This window comes from Vulpes lagopus, chromosome 3 (genome assembly GCF_018345385.1).
Source record: "Vulpes lagopus strain Blue_001 chromosome 3, ASM1834538v1, whole genome shotgun sequence".
NCBI lineage: Eukaryota > Metazoa > Chordata > Mammalia > Carnivora > Canidae > Vulpes > Vulpes lagopus.
Window position 1 is genome coordinate 96147861 of NC_054826.1, and position 13383 is coordinate 96161243.

Sequence of the window (13383 nt, forward strand, 5' to 3'; positions counted from 1 at the left end):
TGAGCTCTCTGACAAATGGAGACAAAGCCATTACTGCCAAGTGCTGATGGACTGTGGAGCTGAAGTGTCTGCCTCACTCCTTGGCTGGGAGCCAGGACCCAAGCTGGAGCCTGTGGGAGGCAGAATAATGCTCCCCCCCCCATTCCCCGCCCCAAGATGTCCATGTCCTGATCCCTGGAGCTCCTGAACATGTTACTTTACACGGCTAAAGAGATTTTGCAGATGTGATTAAGTTAAGGACCTTGAAATGGTAGAGTATCCTGGATTATCCAGGGCCTCATATAATCACAAGGGGCTTCAGAGAATGGAAGAGGGAGGCAGTAGCCTCAGGAAAGGAGATGAGGTGATGGAAACAGCGGTCTGAGTGATGCACTTGCTGGCTGAAAGGAGGTCATGAGTGGGCATAGGATGCGGACAGCCTGGAAAGGTAAGGAAATGGATTCTCCCTTAGACTCTCCTGAAAGAACATCACCCTGCCAATACCTTGAGCTTAGCCCAGGGAGACCCACTTCAAACTATCGACCTCCAAAACTGCCTGGGTAGCACCGTCGTTTGGGCATCTGATTCTTGGTTTTGGCGCGAGTCACAATCTCAGGGTCCTTCCCACTCTACTCCCTCTCTCAAACAAATAAAATCTTTTTTTAAAAACCTGTAGGGGGATCCCTGGGTGGCTCAGCGGTTTGGCGCCTGCCTTTGGCCCAGGGCGCAGTCCTGGGGTCCCAGGATCGAGTCCCACGTCGGGTTCCCGGCATGAAGCCTGCTTCTCACTCCTCCTGTGTCTCTGCCTCTCTCTCTGTGTCTATCATAAATAAATAAATAAATCTTTAAAAAAAAAAAAACAACCTGTAGGATAATAAATTTGTGTTGTTTTAAGCCATTCAGTTTGTGATAATTTGGTACAGGAGCCACAGAAAACCAGAGAGCCTGCAGGCCAGATGTGGAGGACAGAGGCTTGACCAGGACAGTTGCTACTGGCAAGTCACCCACCCTAGGGCTGAGAGAGGCTCTGGCAAGATCTCCATTTCTCTCTGCCCCTGGAGTTCCAGGTGAGGTGTCCCAAGAGCAGACCCTGGGGACACCCCAGTGCTGCGTTGCTCTCATCTTCCTACCTCTTCTCGAATTTTGCTCTTCTAGTGACTCTGCCACCTTGAAATGTGTCTTGGAGCAGACCCTTCCCTTCTGTAGGACCTAAATTTCTCTATATGCAAAAGGAAAGTAGGGATGGGCTAGGGGATCCTCTGGGGCCTTCCAGCCCTCGTATAGTGAGTCAACATTTCCAAGATGTGTAGGCCTGCTGAGAGCTCTCTGATGCTCTTGAACCACTCCATCCCCAGCTGGTTTCCTCCAGAATCCTAACCAGTCTTTCCTGCTGCTACAAATGATGCACTTGTGTCCACAAGTTAAAAGACAGGGAGGACAATGCTTTATTGACTTGGCACCTATGAACAGGTGGCTACAGGCCCCCAGGGTTCTTTGCTACTGCAAAGTGGAGGTTCTGTGGTGGGGGCAGCATAAATCAGAGATGCTGGTTCCAGCTGCAGGGAGGGGCCAGGATCCCTGTTTTGGCCCCTCCAGTCCCCTTGTCCAGCCAAGCACCATCTGAGTGTGGGCCCTCACGGAGAAGGCCAGGGCAATGACCCTGGTTCTTCTGCAGCCCCAGGCAGTCAGTCTAAGGTAAGAGCTGTGGGCCTCTCCTGCCTTCCCTCTTCTTGCGGATCCCAGTATGGGTGGGAGAAAGGGAGAAACCCCATTTACAGAGAGTCCCTGAGCCTTCTGGACCAGGGTCCAGGAAGGCAGGGTCAAGTTGCTTTAACAGGAACCCCACCAAAAGAAGAGAGTTAAGAGTCATTCCCTTCCCCACATTTTATGTTTTGTCTGAGCAGAAAGTGGGAGCTCTCAATGAACTAGGCCCACGGTCGTTGATGACAGGTGAGGTCACCCAAGTTGATGGGTAGAGCCAGGCTCCCCCATGCAGGACCACACTGTCTGAGCAGGCTCTCTCCCAGGCAAGAGGAGGGAAGGGTAGGGTGAACTGAAACTGTCACAGGAGGAGGGCTTCCTGGAGGAAGAGGGACAAGCCATAGTAGGCTCCCAGAAGAGATGGTCTGCAGAACTGGCGGGGTCACAATGGCTGGCACAGGACACTAGCATCCTCGCTGTGGTCACAGTTGTGGGCATCCCAGCGTATGTGAGAACAGAGCAGAAGAGCACTCTCATCCCCACGGCACTTAACATTGTCCAGGAGGATAGGGCCTTGGCCTGGGCCAAAGTGGGCCTCGCCAGGGGCTGCCAGGGCCTGGCCACAGCCCAGCTGGCGGCACAGGACAGTGGCTGCCCGCAGGTCCCAAGCGTCATCACAAACGGTGCCCCACCGTTGCCCTAGGAAGAGTTCTACACGCCCCTCACATTGGTGGGCTCCGTTGGCCAGACGCAGGTGCCCTGTAGAGAGACGAGGATCAGGGCTTGCAAGGGCTGGCTTATGCCAGGCTACTCTCATGCCAGGCCACGGAACGGGTAGACAGAAAAGACAAAGGCTGGTGGTCTGAGATACAGCATTTCCCTCAGGGCTGATGGATGAGGGCGGACAAATCAGATTAAAAGAGGATAGGCAGCAGTCCAGGCGCACTCTCTGGACTGGAAGAACGTGTACAAGCCTTTGTGGGGTGTTGTACACAACCCAAGAGTCTCATGTCTGCTCTTGGTCCTCTGTTCATAACCCCAGTGCTGCTCTCTGGAGACTGTGAATGTGTCCCCTGAAGGTCATCATCTCCTCTCACCCACAGGTTTAAAAGTGAATTCTTCCATTTCTGTCTTTTGAGAAGCAGCCACATCCCTTTATTTTGGTCCCATCTCTAGAAATCTCTAAGATTGCTCCCTTAGCAACACCCCCCACCCCCACCCCGTACCTCTTTCTGGACATCATACCCCTATTCATGAAAACAGAGACTAGCACAAAACAAAGGTTCATAAACCTGGTACAAATCTGTTCAGCTGTGCAGTCTCTGGCTATGATCTTCCCCAATTCTGGCCATGTTTCTCCTAATGCCTCTACCTCCATCTTTGGGGCTGTGGGCACCTACCGTCCCTGGGCCGAGGAGTGGGCATCCGGGTGGTCTCAGAACCGTCCTGCTGGCCTTGCAGTCCTAGCTCCTCTGGGCCTGGCTCAGAGAGGACAAAGAAAAAGAGGTGGCCATCACATTAGGGTACATGTTCCTTAAGGCCAGGTTACCTCCAACCCCATGATTTAGGGACAGAGAGAACTTCACAGGACCCTGAAGGAGAACTGCTCTCTGCCACCTGGATCAGAAATGGGGGCTGTGGGGGCACCTGTGGGGCTCCGCGCTCAGCAGGGAGTCTGCTGCTCCCTCTCCCTCTGCCCCTCCCCCTGCTCCTGCACACGCAGTAACATACTCTCTCTCAAATAAAATCTTTTTTTTTTTTTTAATTTTTATTTATTTATGATAGTCACAGAGAGAGAGAGAGAGAGAGAGAGAGGCAGAGACACAGGCAGAGGGAGAAGCAGGCTCCATGCAGGGAGCCCGATGTGGGACTCGATCCTGAGTCTCCAAGATCACGCCCTGGGCCGAAGGCAGGCACTAAACCACTGAGCCACCCAGGGATCCCTCTTGATTCTTTTTTTTTTAAGATTTTATTTGAGAGGGATCCCTGGGTGGCACAGCGGTTTGGCGCCTGCCTTTGGCCCAGGGCGCGATCCTGGAGATCCGGGATCGAATCCCACGTCGGGCTTCCGGTGCATGGAGCCTGCTTCTCCCTCTGCCTGTGTCTCTGCCTCTCTCTCTCTCTCATGAATAAATAAATAAAAATATTTAAAAGAAAAGAAAGAAAGAAATGGGAGTTGTATTTCTTTCACCCCGGGACCCAACGCAGAACCCTTTGCGGCCAAAGCTACTAGACCCAGGACACCAAAGAAGGGTGAAGCTGTCAACTCCCACACCAGTCAATGAACAGAAGCATTTTAAAATAGGTCCAGACTCAGCAAATATCCTTTTCCATCGATTCCTCCCGAAGGTCAAACGCTTGCTCCCCGAAAGCTGATCAACTAACTGCTTACTAGAGCCGCCTTGTGGGTCCTTGACTCAGCAGAGCAAAAGCGCCCAGGCCCCTCCCTCCGCACAGATTTCCAGACCTCGCCTCCGGCTTTCCGCCTCTCACCTCCCGCCTGCACCCCCCCCCCTCCCCGGCCCCCGCCGCAGAGCGCTCGCCCTCCCCGAGCCGTCCCCCGCCTCGACTCTCCCCTCCCTCCCCGCTCGCTCAGCGGAGAACGCTCCCTTCCCGGCACCGCCCGCGCCGCGCAGCCGCAGAGCGCGTGGACGCTCGGGCTCCGCCCCTCTCTGCGGAGTGCGCGTCGTCCCGGGCCCGCTCCCGCAGCAGTGCCGCAGAGAGCCCACGCGCGCGGGCCCGCCGGTCTCTCAGAGCCCGCCTTACCCTGCGTGCGCCGCGGTACGCGCCTGCGCGCGGCCCCGCTCGTCCCGGGGAGGCCGTGCGGTGCTGTGCTGCGTGCGTCTGCTGTGTCCCGCCGCTTCCTCACCTGAGCAGAGCGCTCCGGCATCCTCATGGTGGCCGCAGTTGTGCTGACCCCAGCCCAGGTGGAAGCAGTCGCTCAGGCGGGCCTCCGTTCCGGCGCAACCCACGTTGTCCAGCAGCACGGGGCCGCGCCCGTAGCCGAAGTGGCCGAGGCCGGTGGCGCCCAACGCAGGCCCGCAGCCCGCCTCGCGGCAGGCCACGCGCGCATCCGCGAAGTCCCAGTCGTCGTCGCACACGGTGCCCCAGCCCCCGGCGTACATCACTTCCACGCGGCCACGGCAGGGGCCCGGGCCGCCCACCAACCGCAGCCGCCCGCCTGCGGGGCGCAGAGGCCCGCGGCCATAGGAGCTGGGCTGGGGCCGCAGGATCGGGGACAGAGCCCCAGCCCCACCCTCTCCCACCTCCCACAGAATCCTGGCTCTGCCACTTACTTTTCTTCCCCGAGGCCCAGGTAGCTGTGGTGAACAGTGCCATCTCCCTGGAAGGCAGGGCGCCAACTCCGGTAGCTGCAGAGACAGGGCACCGAGAACATTTGTAGGGGCAAGGGGGCCTTCTGGCCTGCAGCCGGGCACAGCGACGCCTATGGGATACCTCAGCTGCACCACACCTGCACCCCTCAGCCTCACTCCTAAGTGTCATCGTGTTGTCCCGTGTGGTCCTCAGGAAACTTGATTGGAATGAACCCAGTCCTAATTCCAGGCATTATCCTAATTTCAATCCCAATGATAGTTCCAGACCGAATTCCAAATGTGCTTGTAGCCTTCATTCAGCCTTTAGCTCAACCTCTCAAGGTCTCTCAATTGCCAACCTCAGCACCTGCCCAAATTTTACCTCAGAGCTTTGAAGAGATCCTTTACTATCTGCTCCCACCTTGCTGAATTTTCCAGAGCTCCGGATTTCATCCTTGCTTCAACTGCTCGTCCTTCTCTCACCCATCTCTTTACCATCTGGCCAAAAGTCCTGGTCGCCTAGCCAGGGCCCCCTTCCAGGAGGTCCAGAACAGCCTAATTCCCATCCCTGTGTACCTTGCCCCAGCATTTCAGTGGGGGAGGCTGGTCTCCTTACCCTCTGGCTCAGTGTGCCAGGCCCAGTCCTCTCTTGTGGCCAGGGATGGTAATGCTGTGAAAGTTGGAGGGCCCAGCACTAGAGTAAGAGAGAAGGGAGCAGGGTCAGAGGCTAAGGTTCTGGTTCCTGGTCAGCCTTGGGCTGTCAGGGGAGGATGGGAGGGTCTCCCTGGAGAAGACAACAGATTTTACTTCCAGAGTCAGGGGCACAACCTCAGCTAGGGTCCTAGGAGGTCTGCCCTACTTGACAGTGTTTGTAATTTACTGTACACTTCACAGTATATGAACCTTGATGGATGCGCTTTCATTTCTCTCCTGTGTTTTCCAGAAACGCAATGTGGACCCACCAGGGAGGGCCATGCACGGTTCTGAGGGACTTACAGAACAAGACTCATTCCCATCTTACAGATAAAATAGGACTAGAAGGCAAGGATCATGCTGGAGACTGTGCAGCAAGGTTAGCTGTGGCTTTGTCAGAGCTCACTATGTGACCTTGGGTAAGGCTCTGCCGAATGCGCTGGGGCTTTCCCATCTGTAAACCAGGAAGGATGGCCCTGGTTTGCTGAGGTATGGGCAAACAATTTATATCTTGTAGAGTGAAGTCCATCTGTGAAGAGCCACTACTGGTCCTATCATTCTGATTTTTCAGGAAAACTCTCAAAATGGGAGAGGGACCGGGTGGGTGAAAATACAAGTATGAGAGGATCAGAATTACAGAGGGCTATGCTATTTAAGTCTGGGGACACCCCTGGGTTACAGTGAGACAATTCAAGAGTATCTCTGGAGCAAGTCTAGAGTACTATTAGTTTACTCTGAAGTATTCCATGAAGAGTACATAGAAATTGCTAGAAAATTCGAGGAGCATTCTTGGGGTACTGCTAGATAATTCTGGAGTATTGGTGGCAGAATACTGTGAAACCTACCACAAAGACTACTGGGACTTTCAGAGGTACTTTTAGTGCAGTATTGAGCCATTAAAAGTAATTTTGAGGCCTTCCTGGAAAGCACTGGGGAGCACTGGAATAGCCACGAAGCCCTGGCCCACTGCAGGTGTCCCTCACCCCCACCCCCAGCCCGCACCTGCACAGAGTGCGCCGGCATCCTCGTGGTGGCCACAGTTGTGCACACCCCAGCCCAGGCTGAGGCAGGCTGCCAGGCGGGGCTCGCTGCCCTCGCAGTGCACGTTGTCCAGCAGGATGTGCCCCGTGCCGTAGCCGAAGAAGGCGTTGGTAGTGGCAGCCAGGGCGGCCCCACAGCCCAGCTGACGGCAGACCACAGCAGCGTCTGGCAGCCCCCAGTCATCGTCGCACACGGTGCCCCACAGGCCGCCATGTAAGATCTCCACTCTGCCCTGACATGGTCCTGCGCCCCCCACCAGGCGCACGCTGCCCTCACCTGGGGGGTGGGGTGGGAGCAGGGAGCATCTCCCTCGGGGCTCTGCCTCCCCCTCCCATGGTGCACCTGACCCAAGGCTTCCCCAATGCCTTAGGCCCTGCACTACCCACAGGGCATGGTGCCCAGGACCTAAAACCAAGGAGAAGCTGTTCACACACAGATAACCCAGGGCACTGCCTCCTCCAAGGCCCAGATTGGGGGAGCTTTGTGGGATTGGGATAGGCTGGCTTTGACTGCCTAAAACCGACCTTCCTTGCACTGGTCCATGCTCTCCCTAAGCAATCCTAACTATATAGGACATGGTTTCCTCATTTACTACTCTCCCTGATTTCTGATACATGAGACCTTCTTCCTTCCCTGGGCTTCCTTGCCTGTTTATCTGTTCATCCTTTAGGGTATTTTCATGTTCTCATTCTACATCATTATCCACATTTCTGTACATATCTGACTTTCCCATCAAATTAAGCTTGGGGCCTCACCTTTCGATAAAACTTATGCTATTTTTAATCATCCCATGGGAATGGACTCCTCTTTCCCTACCCAGACTGTGAGCTTCCTGAGGGGCTGCAAGGAGTGGGATGGGGAGGGAGAAGGACCCAGCTCACCCGTTGGTCATCCCTCTCTTCCTACTGTCAAGGGTAGATATGGAAGACTCCCTTTGGGGTCCTTCTCTTAAGACCCAGGTGGTCCCCCACCTTGCCCTTACTTACCTTTCCCGTTCTGCGGAGTTGTAGGGGGCGCCCTACTGATGATCACTTTCCTTGTTGGGGGCTGCGTGGGCAAGAATTCTGGGAAGGAAGCAGGGTGGAAGGGAGGAGGATACATGGATCTTTCTGTTCTTCATCTTCACACCCATGGGTGTGTGAGCAGCAGGGCATGGACCCCCTAAGGTACCTGCCATAGGGCCTCTGGCTACACAAAGGGTCAAAGCCAGGAACCCTGAGGGGAGAAGGGGCCCCTGAGTCCAGAAAGCGGTAGCTTCAGATGAGTTCTTTTAGTTCTTAGAGCAATATCTCATTACTTGAGAACTGATTAGAAATGCAAATTCCCAGGCCCCACCCCAGATCTGTAGAATCAGAAATTCTGGGATGGGGCCACAGTCTGTGTTTTAATGAGGCAACCAGGTGATTTTCTTGAAAGACTAGAACCATTACTGTCAAGGTCAATACCTTACAGAGATTTCTGCTGCAGTGCGTCACCAAATGGACCTCACTGCCCATGTTGGCCCTAATTGTTTGATTGTACATGGGAAGAGGGCTCTGCTGGAACAATCAAGGCCCTACGTAGAAACAACAATGCTGGTTTCCTTCAGCCAAGATCATACAATGAAGTAGAAGGAGCACTGAGATCCTGAAAACCGAACTGAGGCTCTTCCCTAGAACTATGCAATGCTACCTCGGGCTTGGTCTTCTGTGTGGAAGTCCCTTCATTCACCCAGCCTACAGCCCTGCTGCCTGCCCTCCCTGGTCACAGGTCTCTGCGTACCATCGCACAGGACAGCCACGTCTTCATAGTGGAAGCAGTTGTGAACACCCCAGCCTCGGCTTCTGCACTGGCTCAGCGCAGCTTCCTGCCCGCCACACTCCACATTGTCCAGCAGGATGGGGCCCCGGCCTTGGCCAAAGGCAAGGGGCCGAGGCACGGGCAGCGCCAGGCCGCAGCCCAGCTGTCGACACACCACGTTGGCATCCACCACATCCCAATCATCGTCACAGACGCTGCCCCAGGAGCCACCGTGCAAGACCTCCAGGCGCCCCCGGCAGCGGCTTGGGCCCCCCACCAGCCTCAGCTCTGTGGAGAGGGTTGAGCTGGCACCAGAGGGATTGCTGGGCCTAACCTACAGGACGCCCACCTTGCTGTGAAGCTGTGGAAGTGCGGGAACCTCGGGATGAGTCCCTTTGGGGCCTTATTTCTCCTTTTCTGTCAAATGGAGAGGCTAATGCAACACATTGGGAGGGCATCTAGAGTTCTGGAGGGCTGGTTAGTCATTACTGCCTGAGGATCTGTCTGAGCATCTGAGTACCTAGGGGCAGGGCAGGGTGTGGGCAGAAGGGGCAGAGGCACCTACCTGGAAAGGGCAACGAGGTGGGCTGTACGGCGCTGGCTGAAACAGAACGAGGAAGAGCATTGACCCCACTGCCCCCTCTCTTGGCCACCTGGCCCCAGGATGCAGCCTCCCCTCCACCCATGCTCCTTATCATCATCCCCCTCCTCTTCAAGCCTTCCCCTGCCTTCTCCAAGCTTCTCTTCTCTCTCTCTAAGTGTCCCAGTGGGCTTCCTTGCTTCACTCTTTTCCCATCACTCCAGAGACATCTGCCTGAAACAGGTGTCTGCTTATCTCTCTCCACCATGAAATTCCTCAAAGACTCCCTTTTTCCTGCAAGAGTCCCAGACTCTAAGTTTTCACTACAAAGCCTTCTAGTACCCTCTCACCATCTTCCTCTAACTTTTTGGTTTTTAGGATGCTATTTATTTGTTTATGAGAGAAACACAGAAAGACAGAGACGTAGGCAGAGGGAGCAGGTTCCCCACAGGATGCAGAACTCGATCCCAGGACCCCAAATCACTACCTGAGCCAAAGGCAAACTCTCAACCACTGAGCCACCCAGGTGCCCAGACTTTTTTTTTTTTTTTTTTTGAAACATTTTATTTTTGGGCGCCTAGGTGGCTCAGTCAGTTAATTATCTGCCTTCAGTTCAGGTCATGATCCCAAGTCCTGGGATCTGCAGAGAGCTTGCTTCTCCCTCTCTTGCTCCCCTGCTTATGGGCGCTCTCTGTCCCTATGTCAAATAAATAACTAAATCTTTTTAAAAATTTTTTTTATTTTTAAGTAATCTTTACACCCAAAGTGGGCCTGGAACTCAAAACCCTGAGATCAAGAGTCACATGCTTTAGCTACTGAGTGAGCCAGGGGCCCATCTCTCTTAGACTTCTTTATAGCCCATCTGTCTTGTCTCTGGGTCTTTAACCCTACAGTCTCCTCTATGTGAACAATTCTGCTCACTAGAGCCCTGCACCTCCTTCAAGATACAGCTCCAAGTCCCCTCCTCTGGGAACCCTTCCTGGAGCCCTCAGCTAGAGGTCTCTGTTTCCTCTGAATTCCTGGGCACCGTCTCCATGGCCCTTTCTGGGCCTTCTGTTGGGTGATGCGGCCATGCCTGTCTCATCCAGGTGTTTCCCAGGGCTCCCGCCGCCGAGAGCCTATTACTCGGCAGATGGTCCGTAGCTCTGTCTGAAGTATGTCAGTTGGCTCTGGGATTCGTTATGATATGTATTCCCCAAAAGATTTACCTATACAAGTCCTTCTGCTTCAGCCCCCATGGCACTGTGCTCATTGCTTTATGTGGCCTGGCTCACTTAATCATTAGGACAACGTATAAGGTGGGTAGGATCGCACTTATGGGGAATGTCCGGCTTAATGAGTTTAGGCAACTCGCTCAAGGCCACACATCCAACAGGGATTAGAGCTGGGATTCCAACCCAGATAGCCATACTCTTCTTCACGACACAATTCTGCATATGGCCCAAGATGTAGGGAGGAGATTGGGAAACTGGCCTAACGCGGGAAACTGAACATCCCATAAGAGCCCCTCAGTTGTGTGCAGGGCATTACAGTTCTCAGGCACATTCATGTACATTACCTCATAGAACCCTTACAACAGTGCTCCAAGGGGTGTGTGTGGAGTGTACTAGTGTACCCATTTTACAGATGAAGAAAGGTTAGGATGGTCTCTAGGTCATTTGGTTCTATGTATTCCACCAGTTGCCTCTCCAACAGCCATTACTGAATCCACTCCTTCCCCTCCTTCCCTATTTCCAATGCCCTCTAACTGCCCAGACTCTGTGTACACTGAGCCTTCCCCTCTAGCACTAAGCCCTCCACTTGCCCAACTCAGACAGACCCTTGGCTTTCATCAACCTTGAACAAATGTCAGCTGGAAAGAACTTCAGAAACCACCTCACTGACAAACCATGTCCCACCATAATTTTACAGCTGGGAAGACCCCAGAGCCAGAAAGGGGAAGGGTCAGAGGCTAGGGGAAGGCACTCACCCAGCGGCAAGAGGAGGAGGAAGGACAGGGCTGGGGGGAGGGGTGAAGGGGCAGCACTCCTGTCTCCTGGCCTCCACCCCCTGCTCTTCTCTGCTGGCTGCAGACCAATTCGCATCTCAGCTTCCTTGTGTAACCAGCCAGGGGATGGCCTTTCAGAGGGTCCCATCAAGGGGTGAGAAGTCACAGCTGGAGCATCTGGAATTAAATATCCCCAGTCACTTCTTCCAGCTGGAAGAGGCCCAATGAGAGCTTCAGGGGGATGTGACATTTCCGTTTGGATCTGGCATTCCGAGTGAAGGCAGCAGCAGGAGCAACGGCTGGGACCTCAGGGAAGGATGGAGCACAGGACTCTAATGAGGAGCTAGGTCTGGCTGGAGCAGCGGGTGTGTGAGCACAAGAGGCAGGAGACAAAGTTGGAGGGTTGCCTGGTCCCAGACCAAGACAGGCCTGGGGGTTGTGCCGAGGGCTCAGAGTTTATCCTCCACGCAGCAGTGCATCCCAAAGCCTGGTGTTGGTGCCACTGGTGGTAATGCACATAATTTTAGTGGGTGATAAAAGGATGTTTATGCCTTTCTTTTCTTCCTTTTTTTTTTTTTTTTTGTTTAGCAGTGCTTTCTATTTACGGCAAAGGCTTCTGGTTTTCCATTTATTTGGAGCAATATAAAGTTTCTCTTTAAAGTTAATTTAAGGGGCACCTGGATGGCTCAGCCAATTGGGCATCTGCCTTCAGCTCAGGTCATGATCTCAGGATCCTGGGATCAAGTCTGGCATCGGGCTCCTTGCTCAGCGGGGAGTCTGCTTCACCCTCTCCCGCTGCCCCTCCTCCCTGCTCACGTTCTCTTTCTCTCAAATAAGTAAATATAATCTTTTTTTAAAAAGTTAATTTAGGGATCCCTGGGTGGTGCAGCGGTTTGGCGCCTGCCTTTGGCCCAGGGTGTGATCCTGGAGACCGGGGATTGAGTCCCGCGTCGGGCTCCCTGCATGGAGCCTGCTTCTCCCTCTGCCTGTGTCTCTGCCTCTCTCTCTCTCTCTCTCTCTCTCTCTCTCTCTCTCTCTGTGACTATCATAAATAAATAAAAAAAAAATTTTAAAAAAAAGTTAATCTAAATGAGAATAAATGAGTCAATTTAAGGAAAAATAAACATCAAGGAAATGTAGTTCCTGTGACTCTCAAATATGCCAAAATGGTGAAGGGCTGGGAGAGTAGATGCCATTTGGGATGCTCTGCCCTTTTTGGGTGGGAAGCCTTTTAAGATGCTTTTTTTTAAATTTTGGTTTGAATAAGGGCACCTGGCTGGCTCAGTCAGAAGAGCAGGTGACTCTTGATCACCAGGTCATGAGTTTGAGCCCCATGTTGGGTGCAGAGATTACTTAAATAAATAGATTTTGGAGGCACCTGGGTGGTTAGTCGGTTAAGCCTCTGATTCTTGATTTTGGCTTGGGTCATGGTCTCAGAGTTGAGTCATGCTCTGCAATCAGTGTGGAGTCTCCTTGGCCCTCTCCCTGCTGCCACAAATAGATAGATGGATAAAATCTTTTAATTAAATAATTTATTAATTAAGGGTTGATGTATACATGCCCCAAAGTACATAAATCAGAAGTGTAGAGCTCAGTGAACATTTGCACCATGAAAGCAGCCTCCCAGTAAGACTCCAGGTCCCCTTTCCTGGCTGACTTTCAGCAGGAGTCTGATATACTGTGTAGACAGTAATAGGATGGTTAGAGGGGGATGGGGGTTGGTTTAGAGGATGGATCTGTTTGAGATATATTGAGAGGGAGATACCTCCTACCAAGAGACAGCCCCCATCTCCCCCTGACTTGGCCTCCATCCTGGCATACAAACAGTCTGGTTGGGGAGAGATTGAAAACCTATCTGGATGTGGACACAGGGTTTTCAATACTCCATTCATGGGGCCCAGTACAGCCCCCAGTGGAATAATCAGCTTTTGTCTTCCCTCTGCCTGACCTGGGGACAGCTGGAAGATGGGGAGTTGAGGACTATGAGGAGGGGCAGCCACAGGCCAATCTTTACTGAGGGGCTCCATAGCGATCTGGCCCTGCCCCTGCCTCACCCCGTGGGACCCCAGGTGAAAATGAGACTTAACTGTTCCCTGCCCTCTGTGAACTGTGACTCTCTGAAGCTCTCACACTCCCTGGCTGCCCTTTATTAGTGTACCTTTTGCCTTTACAGCAGGGGGTCGGGGGCAGGCAGCATAACAGTGCTTAGAAGTATCAGCTCTACCACCTACTAGCTGTGTGATCTCACCCTACTCATCTGTAAAATGGTGCTAGTAATACACTTAACTCCAACAATTGTGGCTGGGTTA

At 53.4% G+C, this 13383-nt stretch overlaps 1 protein-coding gene across 2 annotated transcripts; it reads right to left on the reverse strand.

The window, feature by feature from the left end:
• Nucleotides 1-1400: 1400 nt before the first annotated feature.
• SSC4D (scavenger receptor cysteine rich family member with 4 domains) lies at nt 1401-11578 on the reverse strand. 2 transcript variants are annotated; one of them, XM_041747167.1, is made up of 10 exons: nt 11057-11578; nt 9073-9108; nt 8490-8795; nt 7715-7792; nt 6690-7004; nt 5611-5688; nt 4977-5051; nt 4550-4861; nt 3081-3158; nt 1401-2439 (listed from the first exon to the last, which is right to left on the reverse strand). In XM_041747167.1, the coding sequence occupies exons 1-10, from the start codon at nt 11322-11324 to the stop codon at nt 2123-2125; spliced, it is 1863 nt and encodes a 620-aa protein (XP_041603101.1). In that variant the 5' UTR covers nt 11325-11578; the 3' UTR covers nt 1401-2122. The 2 variants fall into 2 exon arrangements, 1 of the variants encoding a protein (XP_041603101.1); XR_005986598.1 differs by lacking the exons at nt 4550-4861; nt 4977-5051; nt 5611-5688; ... (3 more) ...; nt 9073-9108; nt 11057-11578 and adding an exon at nt 4073-4235 and having other exon boundaries at nt 2376-2439.
• Between the last annotated feature and the right edge of the window lie 1805 nt (nt 11579-13383).

Bases quoted from the DNA above. Each gene is read 5' to 3' on its own strand.
- SSC4D (XM_041747167.1), bottom strand. From the start codon at position 11,324: ATGTCACATCCCCCTGAAGCTCTCATTGGGCCTCTTCCAGCTGGAAGA. The intron at 9,109-11,056 runs GTGAGTGCCTTC...GTTCTGTTTCAG, and splicing joins CCTCCTCCTCTTGCCGCTGG to CCAGCGCCGTACAGCCCACC. The intron at 8,796-9,072 runs GTAGGTGCCTCT...CCCTCTCCACAG, and splicing joins CACCTCGTTGCCCTTTCCAG to AGCTGAGGCTGGTGGGGGGC.